The following is a 14,980-nucleotide window of genomic DNA, read 5'->3' on the forward strand; positions in this document are numbered from 1 at the left end:
TCCAGAGATATAACGAGGGAGACATGTACAGTATGGAAGATAGACGGGCAATGAATATGTTTTCAATGCCTGACTCCATAATGTATTTCCAGTTGCTTAGGTAGAAATGTGCTCACATGAGAGGTGTAATGTTCAACATAAACAAAAAGGAAATATGAGTACCAGCCTAATAATAGTCATCCTGCCTCCCCCACAAAAGCTACACCGGACACAGTTTAATGAAAACTAGAATTCAAAGTAAACAATCTTCAATTCTTAGAGTCCCACACAAAATGTGCTCACAGTTCACCTCCGATAAACAGTAGCCCTACGTTCACAGAATATATGTTTTGGTTTGACTTTTTTGTGTTGTTTTTGTGTTTGTTTCTGACGTCACACAAAGGATGTGCAGGGAGAACTCTGCATCAAGTGATCGGCAAGAGAATTCACTGTCAACACTGGCCAATTCTGCGGCAAAAATATGTCAACACTTTGACATCTGAGATCTTGCAAACAAACGTTTCACAGAAGCTGAGGTTTATGAGGCAAATCCTAAAACTTCTTTTTGTCAACTGAAAATTTTGTCCTGTGCCAATTTCTAGCAAAATGACAGGTACAGGCACATGTATACACCTTTTTGTGTTTTTCATCACCAGATCACATTACATCGCTAGAAATGCTTAGACCATGTATACATGTACTTGTACCTTTAGTTATTGTAAAATTTTCATCCAGATTCATAAATAGTAAAAAATAAATCCTCACAATCGTTGAAAGTTCACACTAAAAACAGGCTAAATTCATAAACCAGAGACTGCTCTTTTTGGTCTTATTTTCAGAAGCATACATGTAAATACATACATGGAATTTTTTAAGCTTTTGGTTGACCGGAAAAACAGCAATTAATGTACACTTTTGGGAATTTCACAGTTGTTATGCATGTATATTGAGACTGATGAAAAGAAGCTCTACATGTATTAACAAGATGCCATATGGACATGTACATGTATGCCAAAGGTTTTGAATTAATCCACAAGCCAAGGCAGGCGATTTGTGAGTACTGCATAATTTTAGCAACTGTTTTAATACACAAGCAACACTTACGTCTTCAAATATTGATCCCACATTTGCAGTGATGAGCATCACCGATGGACAACTCTCTGCCGCCATGGCGACGTCTTCTTTCCCCCCTCAAAGTTCCTCAAAGCTCCAGCTGACAACACAGAGTAACTGCCTGGAGACGTTCGGTGACCCAGACAGCACTGAAATCTTCCTTGGAGTTCCTTGCTCCCGTGTTTCGTTATCAAGGTACTACTGTCAGCATGTGTCATCAAGCTCCCTGATATATATGTGGGATGGATCAATGTGATAACGATCCCTCTCTGCTTCTTGGATTTAATAATAAAAACCTTTAACTGGGTTGCCAGTCTAAATCTGTTGGTTGTACTGTTTATTCTGCATGGGGAGTCAGGGTACATGTACTAGAGACTTCCACTTCTTTTAATTCAGTAGGATAGTGGTAACTGGCACAGTTTCCTTGAGATAGGTATCGCTTCATCAGATCATCTTGTCCAGCTTTCAGGTGCCCTTCAAGATATGGTACCAGTCCTCCTGATTGCTAGGAATCAGTTCCTTATCAGCAGCTGCTACAAATTACTAGTACAACTGTAAAAGAAAGGAGAAAATTACAGAATAAATGACACCATAAGTGACATTTTAAATAAGTATGTGTAAATGTACAAGTACCTGCAGGTTCCCTCGTGACTTGCATGTACAAGGCAATGATTCCAATTTATGTTGAAATTGTATGTGCATGTATTGTACATTGAAACTTTCTTGAATTCCAGCTTTGTTGAAGCACAGTAGAGGTCAGATAATATACAGTGTACATGTACTGGACCATTGTACATGTATGTAGAATGTACATTAAACCATAGAGCTACAAAGCCAGAGGAAACTGGTGATACTGTCTTTATACATGTACATGTATGTTAGACCAATTTGTTTGATACGGCAAATTTTTGCTGTTTTTATTTGCCAAAAAGAACACAATCATCCACCTACATGTACCCGGTACAGAAAAAATCCATTCCATTACAATTTGGGATATAGATAGAAAGGTAGTACATTTATCAATGAAAAAAATTCCAAAGAAGTTTCACGTTTGTGGTACATGTATGTACATGTACTGTGCATGTACATGTGGCATCAACGTCCACGCATGTCCATGCTTCATTTGGACTTTATACTCCCTACACGATGATAATACTTGTTTTCAATTTTTAGATGACAGACACAAAACATCCGGTGTGGTATGGAAACCTTTATCAAAGGTTATGATGTCACAATCTTCACCGGTAAATTCAATATCAACTGCGATATTTGACAAACACAAACACATGCCATCGTCACAAAGTACAGTACTTGTGCAGTGAAGTTCGAAGGCCACTTAACAATGTGTACATGTACACACACGATGGAAAGGCAGTTGTCACTGAGAAAGGCTTAAGCTGGTATGCTACTACTATGCATCTGCTTGAACGCTGGTGGAAAAAGTTCAACAGATTGTGATTGCTCTGTGTCAAAATGCCAAATGGATTATCGTGGCATATAGGCAAAGGTGAATTAAAAAAAAACTGGGCGCCGCTTAACGTTCATGAAGCAGGCAGAGGTGTGAGTGTGAAGAGGTGTGAGTGTGTAGAGATGCTTGTCCCTCACCCACAAATACAATTTTTTTGTCAACCACCCACTGAACCTGTTGGCAGTGTTATAGCTATTTAGTTTTGACCTTCCTTACAGGCATCAAGAAGTGGATGAACATGGGTTGATATTTTTTCACGAGGCATTCTGAATGAAACACCAACAAACATCACGAAAAGATGCACAGCAGATTGCTGGCACAGATCTGATGATTTTGTAACTTCCCAATCTCAGTAAAATGGAGTACGTACATGTATGTACACTTGCAACATATTAAATAAAATGGAAAGAGTTCATATTTGGAAACCATGATTCTCAAATTTATATTCACCAAGAAGGTTTTAAAAAATCATCTTAACAACTTCTTCTTTTAGTGTACTATCCTGTTGCAACTTCGTAATCAAAATGGTCAGTAACAAACACTTTGTTAACACAAGTTTGCAAACAAAACCCACACATGTACTTAAAAACTTTTCACAAATGACTGTAGACATTGCAATGGAGGTACATTTACGATGTAACTGCCTTGATGCCCAGGTCTTTGCCTTGATGACCATTAAAATGTAAGGAGAAATTTTAGAATACCCCACCACTCAAAAATACACCCCTAAAATCACTGGCTACAGGTTGGAATTGCTGATTAAAAATATCAAGGCCAAGCAAATGAGAAAATGAATGGGGATGTTTCTCAGAACACAGGAACACAAAGTGAACTGAACCCCCTTGACGGCTACACAATGTGGCATGGTTACGAAGTGGAAGCCCCATGTCTGAGAACAAAGCAACACAAAATCAATGGAGAATGTTGAAATTAGTTAAGGATTTTTGCGGTTACACCATGTACAATATTCTCTTTTATGAGTATGTGTGGTTCTGAGAAGAACCGGTTTTACTCTTGTTGAAACTCTTGTTGAATGTTGAAACATTGTACATGTAATTCCAAACCAACAAGTACTAGTAGTACTACTCAGTTGGGGGCTAGGATATGGCATACCAATATCTTTACTGGGGAAATCGAGCATGATTGGATCACAAGCAGCATGGTATTCTGTAATTGTGTCAAATGTTTTTTTCCCCACAAATTGATTTTCTAAACAAGTGCCCTTTATGAAAGAGAAATTGCCTTAAACTTTCAAGAACGAAGTTTCTGCCCTACAAGGATGTACATGTAGGTCAGGCACGATTGGTCAATATGTGCGATCGCTTCATCTTTGCAAAATCAGTTGATCTGCATGATTGATTTGTCGATATTTCTGCCATCATCCAATTGCCTTTTCTATCTAATTCACGGTTGTGAAAAATAGTTGCAAAAAGGGAAGTTGGAGATTAAGTAGCAGAGTTGACTAATTATGTAGAGACTTTGGGCAATAATACAGATCAGTCAAATCATGGAGGAAGGAAAAAAGATGCATCGTGCCCAGCTTTACATGCAGGTCAAGTGAGGCTACATGTACTGATGATGTGTATCAATATGGACAGGTACAAACAATACATTTCATCATGTTCAGAACATGTACACTTTATCCATGTGCAGTTACTGCACACATGTAGGCTATGTACACTAAACAAGTACGTACTTTAAGTTGTAATGAGCTAATGTGGCAGCAGGGCTGATAATTAAAGTGCAGCAGGTACAGTCAGACAGTGTCATTCTTTAATTTAACTGACACGACCAGCATGAGCAGACGACTAACGTAATTTACAAATTACAACAATACAAGAAGCCTCGAGTTGAGTGGAAGCAATGGCAAAGCATTGACTGGGAATGTCGATGGCAATATAGTATAGCCCAACTGAATCCAAGAATCCATAAAGTGCATACCTTATTAAACGTGAACAGCCATCCCAGCGAGACAAGAAACACATAAGTAGCATTCCTCAATCACAACTGCAAATGACGTGAAGTGTGGATCCGTCAAATTCGTCGCACTGTGCTAAGGCCGCAGGCTGCATTGCACACTGTGCCCGCATCATCTGTGGTTGGAAGTGGAGTAACCACACATTATTTTGTACACAAACGCAAGTCCAATAGATTGGCCCAATAGTTATCTAGCTTTGTCGACGTTGATCCACACGACTAGAGGTATGGGAGCACGACTGAGCAAAGCGGTATGACGTCAATCGCCGCCCTGTCATCTGTACTGTTTGGTGGTCTGGAGGTTAAAGGCATAAAACAGCCGTAGTGTAAGGGCATTGATTTTCAGCAAAGAATGCCGCCCTCTACTATTAGTTAGACGATATCAAGATATCCTCCCAAAACATAAAACGAAGGGCAAACAGCACCCGTTTTCCAAGAACGGTATTTTTCTTATAAATACTGTAACTGATGGAGAGAATCATTTGCTTGTTTGTTTACCTTAAAATAAGAAGTACTTTCTGAAACAAAGGTACCACTAACTTTCCCTTTTCGTCAATGCCAATCCATGCTCAGCAGACTTGATTCGATCAGGCTATTATCAGTTTTCAACCTAGAATTATTTTAGATTAAATTAATATCAGTTCATAAATGAACACAAATCCTCCAATATCTGTCACGGTGGTTCTATATTGCAAATTTTGGAGGAAAATATTAGTTACCAAAAACATAAATTGAAAAGAAAAAAAAAAGAAAAACGGCCTCCCATCTCCCCTCACAGCCGTCCTTTCCTCGCCATTTTGAAAAATCAAGAAATTATTTTTCAACACATCTCTATCTCTAGACCTCGGTATTATCACTCCCATTTAGGCCTGCTGAATATGAGAAACGTGCAAGTCTACCAAACTAGTAAAGCTTATTAGTCTCTGTAGCTCTCTAGGGCTACGTTCATTAAAAATCTAGGCCGGGCTGTTAAACATCCATTTAATGCCATATATTTAGGCCTTGCTGGCATAATTTAGTCCTGGTATATAGTAGGATTTATTACAACATTTACACCCTTATTGGCAATGGTAAATTTCTTAGGCTTTAGGCCTGGCTAACTTCATTAATTAAGAAGATTAAAGTGTAACATTATTTAAGCCTACCCTCTATTTTTACAATTTACTGGTACCTGATTTTGATGATCACAGTGTGATCAATCTAGTCACTAAACACATTCTTATATAGCCATTTTGTGTGACATCTTTGTATAGTAAAAATTCAGTTACCATGCAGCATTCAAATTTACTAGACCTGTCACAATGTAATACTTGCCAGCCAATTTCGTTCTTCGGTCGATAAATTTTGTCACAATCGCTCACGCAATACTATATAATATAATAATTGTTTTTCAGGCTGCCAGCAAAAACTGCAAACTGAGATTTTATATGCATCATCGACATACCGGTAGGTCCCGTGGGCAACTGTAAAACCCATTGATCGAGTATCAATATTCTTATTGAACGCGAGAGCATTGTTCCAAGCGTGATCAGTGGTGATTTAATTTTTTTTAGGCCTACACCACACTTTCCGATCGGCATTTTCTTCATCTGCTGCAGCGTTCCTCAATACAAATTACACTCCAAGATCTATGAAGGTAAGCCTGTTATAGCGCCCTCCCACCGAACTCTACCAAAAGTTCTTGTTGAACCTTATCACCAAAGAAACAGTACAGGTCGTACTTCAAAGCCGATTCTATTAAATGTGTCGCTTGTCAGTCAAGTGATACTTATAATCACCAAATCGCGTTATTCTCACATAAACCTACTGGACAACTGGTCGTGATTTGTAATACACCGTTTTGATAACCGAAACTTAGGACACGGTCGATTCAAGGGTTAAAATACAAACGAGTCTTGCTGTAAAAAATGAATAAATAAATAATACAAAAAATACGACCCCCCAAAAAACGGCCTCCCATCTCCCCTTATAGCCGTCCTTTCCTCACCAATGTCGAACTTACCAAAATGAGCTACCAATTATGTCACATAATCATGATGTTACTGGACAACTGGTCGTGATTTGTAATACACCGTTTTGATAACCGAAACTTAGGATACGATCGATTCAAGGGTTAAAATACAAACGAGTCTTGCTGTAAAAAAAAAAAATAAATAAATAATACAAAAAATACGACCAAAAAAAAAAAAAAAAAAAACGGCCTCCCATCTCCCCTTATAGCCGTCCTTTCCTCACCAATGTCGAACTTACCAAAATGAGCTACCAACTATGTCACATAATCATGATGTTACTGGACAACTGGTCGTGATTTGTAATACACCGTTTTGATAACCGAAACTTAGGATACGATCGATTCAAGGGTTAAAATACAAACGAGTCTTGCTGTAAAAAAAATAAATAAATAAATAATACAAAAAATACGACCCAAATAAAAAAAAAACCGGCCTCCCATCTCCCCTTATAGCCGTCCTTTCCTCACCAATGTCGAACTTACCAAAATGAGCTACCAACTATGTCACATAATCATGATGTTACTGGACAACTTGTCGTGATTTATAATACACCGTTTTGATAACCGAAACTTAGGATACGATCGATTCAGGGGTTAAAATACAAACGAGTCTTGCTGTAAAAAAATAAATAAATAAATAAATAAATAATACAAAAAATACGACCCAAAAAAAAACCCGGCCTCCCATCTCCCCTTATAGCCGTCCTTTCCTCACCAATGTCGAACTTACCAAAATGAGCTACCAACTATGTCACATAATCATGATGTAACGTTGTCGATAGCCCTTTTAAACAAACAAGAGGCACTGCAAAACCACGATCAATTTGAAAAATTTCGATTTTGTATTACTATTCTGATATGCTCTTAACCATTACTGCGAATAACACATTTTTAACCCTTTGGATTTACACTTAATCAAAAATAATTTCACGACTGTTCCTACAGTTATCTCCGAAACGGGATGATTTCTGAACTTTTTGAACACGTGCATTAACATCACCCGATTTATCGACGGGCGAAATTAATCAATTTGTTTACAATAACATTCACCATTGATCATTACTACAAAACCTATGACACAAGGACTAATACCTTCGATCCACTGATTCATTTGTCACCAACATGAGGTCTAGTAGTTATGATCGACATTGTCATGAGCAATCAAGGTGGAGCAAACATAATAACGAATCCGCCATTTCCTAGCAATGAACGGAAATTTATTTATTAAACGATACTTTTTTGTGTACAACTCGTCACGTATCGTCCAACATTACAACACAGAACTGTTCATTTCAAATACATGTAACGACAACGCTTTCTTACCCGTCGATATAAGCTGCGTGTACGATCGATTTTTGCAATGAAACACTTTTGAACTAAACCAAATGTGTGCGTCAATTTACAAGTAACAAGTTTAAAACATACTTAACAACCTTTTAAACCCATGGCCAAGTGTACTTTCAGTCACCACTGATACCTTCAGTGACCTTAACAGGCACACCACAAAGTACAGATTAAGCATTGATAACGCATGATACAATTCACCACATGACCATAATTTCTGATCAACCCAACCACCTTCATTTATCGGTTAACCTTTTGATAAAAAAATTATATCAATAAAGCTTTTGTGATTTATATGCTTCTTGCACAACCTTCATACATATACATTTCATCAAGGGATGTTTTAAGCCGGATCTTTAATTTATCGAAGGAAATATTGTTTTCGTTAACTGAGTAATTATCCCCTTGTAAGCTGATAAGGCCATTCGTTACTCACTCAAAAAGCGATACTCTGGTTAAGAATATCTGAAATAATTGGATAAACTTACAGTTTCCTGCTCGTAAGTAATCTCGCTCGTGCTCAACCGTTTGGATCGGTAACTAAGATGATACGTGTTTTATATCGACAACTAGTACGCAAACGTTCGATAAATTTCGATTAGCGAAAACCCAATCTGGCAACATTTCTATTGGAAACACAACGCAAGGCAAGGTAACTATTTACATTTGATATTGTATTATTCAAAATAATTAAACACCAAACTCCTCGTGATTTTCGCTAGAACACAATCATTTTAACCGATTAAATATTTACGGATTACCAGTCACTGATTTCCCAAGACGAGGTAAGGGGTCATACCGGTAATGTCTTGTAAAAAATTTCTACTGATTTCGATGTCTTTTTTTAACAAAATGACAATTTCCTATAACCATCTCAATCATACTCGTCCAGTCGCTCGTTTGTGATCGATGGTTAATTTACGGAAATCCCTTTGTTGTACAGCCTCTACAATCGATTTTTAATACAGTGTTTCATTCGTTTTTATTTTTATTTCAAACCATTAACCATACCACGCTCAATACTCCGATTTCAATTTGATTTTACACGCATCCTGACGAGTTTCTTCCTAAACTTTGTCCTTGTACTCAACCGATCACTCGTCAGACCTTTGCGGATAGGTTATTTGGATATTACAGTTCGTACTACCTCCAACTGATTAACAGCGTGTCCCCCTCTATCGAGTATCGAATACTGATTTGGCACAATCTAGTTAAAATCAACTTGGCCAGGAATAATTGTGTCAACCCAAAACTCAGATTTATTTTTCAGTAAATAAGTCACAACAACATTACGGCCTATGGTCCTTCAAATCAGCAAGTGGCATCGGTAAACAAGATATGATAAAAATCAGTTCAAAGATTATCATTTGCTATCTACGGGGTGTAAATGTTTACGTCGACGTCCTCACATACGAAGAGTAAAACACTACTTAAGAAGGCTTTTTGCTTCATATATTTCTCACACACTGCCGAATTTGATGTTGTGAAAAGGACTCAAAATTAATAGACTCGTATTTGATGCTGATGAAGTAAGCAGGATTCCTCTTTCCCTGAAAGCCTCGGGCGTTTAGTCCTTCAGTCCCCCCAAAAAATATACTCTTGGAGAGGGGAATCGAATCTATCGTTTACCTGCAGTTGAGACTTTCCTTGCATCGGCAAAATGCGCGGTTGAATATTTTTCCTTCAAATGTGTATACAGTGCAACGTGGGTGCATGGCATGAAGTCTTTTTCTTTCATTTTATTTCTTCCAGAGAAAATCTTGCAGAACTCTAGTGCAAATGATGAAGCTTAACATCATCTTGTACATGTACTTAATGATGCGATCTCTGGCAATAATCTTAGTTGTTTCTTGAAGAGCACTTAACGTTCTTATCCTGTTCTTCGTGAAAAATTACATCTGTCGAGAAAGGCGTCCTGTCTCTCATTACACTTCATGAATTAATCAAGAAAGGTTCTGTTCAAACGCTCTCGTGATGAAAAGCATTCCAACGTCAGAACCCTTACATATTCCAAGGAAGTTACTTTCTTGCTGATGTTGAGAAACTGTCAAGTTGAAGATTATCGTGCACCATAGAACAACAATAACTGAATGACAAATCCATCATGACAAAGTCACACCCCACTCACAAAACTAAGGTAAAAAAAATATCTAAAGTTACCTTATTAATTCGTTATCCCTATGATCGTCAATTTTATGTACGGTACTTAAGCAGTGGTCAACTCAGTGAATTTTTGAGCAAATTATTTTAATGAAGACCGATTTCTTTATTCATGTTTTTAATAGTTTATTGAGCTGTGAACTGAATGAAAGCTAATTATTTTCCCTGCTGCTCTATGCCTTTTAACCCCCATCGCGTCAGCGCATAATGCTCGATTCAGTGCTGCCGGCGGTGCTTCATGGCCTCCTAAAACACCCACACTTATCACTTGTCACGTTCTCATCAATCAGTCTATGACCACCTCTTCTTTAGATATGTAATGGTTACACACATGTATCTAGGCTATCTTTCCATTCTTGAAGACGGAAACCAAATCGACCGTTAAACCGAGACATATCGAGAGATATTCCGACTCGTATACCGATATTGAGGGCGTGGTAGGCCTACCACTATTCAACGGTTACGCTTCCGTCTTCGATTCACACTTTCATTTCATTCAGCCGTTACACATCAACTCATCATAACCACTCATTACTTATTCACAGGGGCCCCTTTTTAGACACACAGCCACGCCCACCACCACTTCATACATCCCATCACTCCCGACGCGCACCACCACGACAAACTATCACCGCCACAACATCACAACAAATTATTACATGTTCTCTTTCAAGCGTCCTCTCTGCGCGCATGACGTGCTTTCATGCTGCGTCGGTTCTTATTGGCAATTTTGCTGGCGCGAAAAGCTTTTTCCCCCGATTTCCTACCACTATGCCCTGAAAATGATAATTGTCAAAATACCTAGCATACTGAAATATTTTCAATTTCCTAATAATTATTTAATTTTTGTTTGGAAGGGACTTTTTAATAATTTAAATTTTCATTAAAATTAGCAATGAATTATGGACCCAACAAACACAATTGCCCCAGTCATTATAAGCCAACCAATTACTCAACAAAAGTCAACCTTCTCACCAATAATTATTAGACTCTCCACGAGTATTAGTATGATATCACTACAATTTTCTGCCTCCAGTTTGTGTTCAAGAGGAAAATGAAATCGGTCCTTGACGATAAATGCTGCTATACGAAGAAGACATTTTGAAGACATCTTGATTGGAGATCCGCAGTTACGCTTGATGTTGGTCTTGAATATAAAGAAGAGTACTGTATATTGCCTAGAATGTATGAAGAATGATCATCCTCGATCGGTGTCCATAGAAGAATGATGCAGTTGTTGACGATATCCCGACTCCTTGCAAAGGTGTCCAAGGATGGCAAGAAGTTTTCAGATGCCGAATTCTTGAAGAGGCGTTTCCCAATCTTGAAGTCTAAACACTTCTCTGAGAACTTGATATTCTTGGAAATTACTCCGAACTGACGATGTTTGATTTGTCTTTATTTTGACTCTTGAAAAAGGGATCACAATTGAGAAGTCAGCAGATTTTGTTGGGTTGCCTCGTGCGAGTTTTGTAGGGAGATCTGCCATGAGGCCATGGGGGACAAGGCATGTACCACGACAGATTTTTCATGAACACATTACTTCGTAATCCTTGAAAATTTCATTAATATATTACTTCCTCGTCCTTCAACATTTCATTTATATGTTAATTCATTATCCTTGAGCAATCGCCGACAATGAAGAAGACCTCGATGAAGCATTCATCACATATCACGCGTGTAGTCATACCATCGTCGGAGTTGACTGAAACGTCTTTTCGAAAATGCAAAAATTTGAAGTGTTTAGTGGAGACAGTCACTGATGAAGACAATTTGTTTTTCCGCTCAAGGGATGAATAACGTAACAAATCAGGTGTGCGAATGACAAAGAAGACAGGTTCTTGTGTTGTGCCTTAATTCTTCTTCGCAGTGAAATATTCTAATTCCGATGTCTTGAAGCTTTGGTCACAACTATTCACCATTATCAGGTGAAAATATTCAACCACGAAAATTCTCTACTCTAAACATGATTCTTATTTCAGACTACCCCTCCAATTATTGTTGGTTTATTGCAACGGTTAAAGACAAATAAACCTGACTAAATTATTCACTTCGTTAAGCTGTATTTAAGTATTGATTTTGTGTTTAATAGTTTGTTTAGTGTGAACTGAAACTCCCTAGCTGAACCTATTTATATCGGCCCTAACTCCCACTTTCGCTGCTGCGCAAAAGTCGCTTAGTGCGTTGCATGCCGCAGCAGTGCACTGCATGGTTACCAACATTTTCTCACTAGTTTTTCTTTTCACTCACTATTTACCACTCACTATAAAAATCTCATCTGCCCATCTCAGTTAAAACTCACACAGCACTTTCGCACAGACTTGAGACTCGGTATCGATTCGATCGAAATGAATGATTGAATCGATACTGATTTATTAATACCGAAACCGAATGTACCGAGTAGGCCTACTCAGTGACATGCCGAATCCGAGCACGGTTTCCGAATCCGTATACCCGTTTCCGAATATCGGAAACGCTGAGTTCATGAATAATCAGTCTCACAAGATATATCACTTGCCACTCATTAGCAGCTCTATGTACTCACAATGAAGACCAACTCACAGAAACTCACGACTCTGCCACTCACCAACTTACTTTCTCGCGCGCACGCGCTTGCAGTGTGTTATGTTGCGATTACATGCATTGATCGCACGTCGCGTTCGTTCCCCGCCCCACTCTACATGTACTTTGTTGTAACTCACAAATACTGAGTCAAATTAGATATGTAAGCTCATTCGTATAAGCCACTTTTTAAGTGGTCTATAAGTTTATTTTTATTTATTAAAAAAAAACTAATAAATAAATCGTTTTTGTACTATGCATTTAAAAATGAAATAGTCATTTAAGACTTAAAAAAAATTGAAATCTCCAAGATCCCCCATCCCTCATTATGACAACAAATTCACTCAGTTTGCATCCGTTGATCCATGGACACAGGGACAGAAAGCGTCATCTCTCGAATGAAATTACGCTGAAGGCTGCAGTTTCTATTTCAGCTTGAAGGTGAAGCAGACGTCACTCAAAATTGACGGAGATTCAAGCATCGGATTCTTTCCTCACTAGTTCATATAGCTTCTTCGAACTTGAAATGGTTTTTGTTGGACGAAGACATAAAAATGTGTATTCTCGAAGAAAAATGTATGCCTCATAAACCATGCACGTGGTCTTGCAGGTTATTCTTGAAGATGGGTAGATTTTTTATAGGTTCTTGGGTGGGTGTACATTTTATGCATATCATTGCATGCTGAGGAAGAACCCTTCTCTTGAAGTAATGCCCCCAAGTCCATGATGTCTGGCCTCTGTTTTCTGTTGACCAGGGTGAATGTGATGGAGATTTTTCAGTAACAGGGTCGTCAGCTGAAATCGACACATTATGCGGTTGCTACACTGAAAATACTTGTAGACCCTGAAGGAATTTGAAGATAGGCTTTGACAACTTATTTTCTGTTCGGGCTCTAATACGCCAGGACTGTGCATGTCAACTGCAAGGTGTTTCAGTATAAAGTTACAATTGCATAATTATAAACTTTAATGAAATAACGCGGCGCGTTTTCCATATATAAAGTTACATGTAATTAAACACACTACCAAAACAGCCATGCAGCTCTAATCAACGTCGTCAAAAGGCTAAAGGTCATACAACGACGGGCGAGCCTACAACATGGGCATGTACACTTGTGTATTGTTCTGATTTCCGCGAAGGAATTTACTCAAAAGACTTCACAGGTGGTAATTTGTATACATACGATACAGCTCACAAGAAGACAATTACAGTTGGGAGAAAAATCACGCTTGCTCACAGACCTTACAGTAAGTAGGCCTGTAAGAGCGAACGGGTTTACCATGTTTACTACTAAGAACTTCAGGAAAACTCCTACATTTTCAGAGTAAAACTGGCCGACGAGGTAGTAGTAGTTTCTCGATTTCTGGGAGTTATATTGGAATACAGAGGATCTGTAAATTTCTTTTTGAATTACAGAGCAAGCTGTGGCAATTCTTGTGGATACAAAAACCAATAAATTTTCAAAAAGGGGGGTTTCTAGTTTTCACTTACCTCCAATTTGTTTCTGACTTACCGGTGTTTAGTTGTTAATTTGTCCTAGAGCACAAACCTTTATCTCACATACCATGTCGCAGAATACATGTATTTCCAAAGACAATAATTCTACACAAGCACGAATCCTTTGAAGTTTGAGTTGTTCTTGGCTACTTTCGCACTCTCGGAGCTCAAAATATTTGTTCGGTGAGAGCCACTGCAACGCTCTGCAAATGTACTATCAAAAGGAGGCCTCCTTTCACTGAGTTTCTGAGCAGGCAAAGTTTCATAAACGTTGAGGCCTACGCCTATGTCAGTTTTGTCCGTTTTTTACAAAGTATTCCCACATAGGCCTAGTTCAGTGAAAGTTTCTGTTCCGTAATTCTTTTACTCACGACGGTGGTTTTATACCGACAGAAGTTGGTGAAGCCGGTGCAGTGCCGCAAAGGTATTGAGTCCGACGTTTGCAGTGTCAAAGGACAGCACTCGGCAGGGCAGTCGGAAGCTCCCGCTGCCACGTGGTGTGTGACTCCTTGTGCAGTCCGTCTCTCCGGGAAACATCTTCTCAACTTTCATTCGGCAAATGCTTCAAAGAAGTTCGCGACTTGAGGCTGAAGTATCACTAAATTTCCTTTCCACTTCAAGTTAGTATCAATAATTCCACTGAAAAGTCTACGAAACCACTTCCCACGCAGAAAATTTGTCGCAAAAAAACGAGTGCAATCCATTTCCTTCGAGTAAGTGATACTAACAAAGAGTTCAAATGCAGCGCGAAATTACAGAAAGCAGCCGACAGGTGAGTTGTTAGGTTCAGTATATATTTTGCACGAGAATGTTGAGCCTTATTTTGTGGCCTTGCGCTACCAGTTTTTCCTTGCTAATTCTTCTTCAA

At 38.6% G+C, this 14,980-nt stretch overlaps 1 protein-coding gene across 6 annotated transcripts in view; it reads right to left on the minus strand.

Annotated features, from left to right (window-relative positions):
• inpp5a (inositol polyphosphate-5-phosphatase A) overlaps positions 1 to 4,764 on the minus strand; it is a 46,704-nt gene extending 41,940 nt beyond the window's left edge. For 4 of the 6 annotated variants that reach the window (XR_002597519.2, XR_002597522.2, XM_022224907.2 and 1 more), the window contains exons 1-2: positions 4,502 to 4,764; positions 1,084 to 1,644 (exon numbers count right to left, since the gene is read on the minus strand). Coding sequence is in view for 2 of the 6 variants with exons in the window: in XM_022224907.2 (XP_022080599.1) it covers positions 1,084 to 1,149 (66 nt within the window). In the remaining 4 variants the exon portion in view is untranslated. The remainder of the gene's footprint in view (positions 1 to 1,083; positions 1,645 to 4,501) is intronic. The other 2 variants (XR_002597520.2, XR_002597518.2) reach the window with 1 other exon arrangement.
• Between the last annotated feature and the right edge of the window lie 10,216 nt (positions 4,765 to 14,980).

The sequence above is a fragment of the Acanthaster planci genome, linkage group LG13 (assembly GCF_054643075.1).
Source record: "Acanthaster planci isolate LZ-2023a linkage group LG13, COTS_SCS, whole genome shotgun sequence".
NCBI lineage: Eukaryota > Metazoa > Echinodermata > Asteroidea > Valvatida > Acanthasteridae > Acanthaster > Acanthaster planci.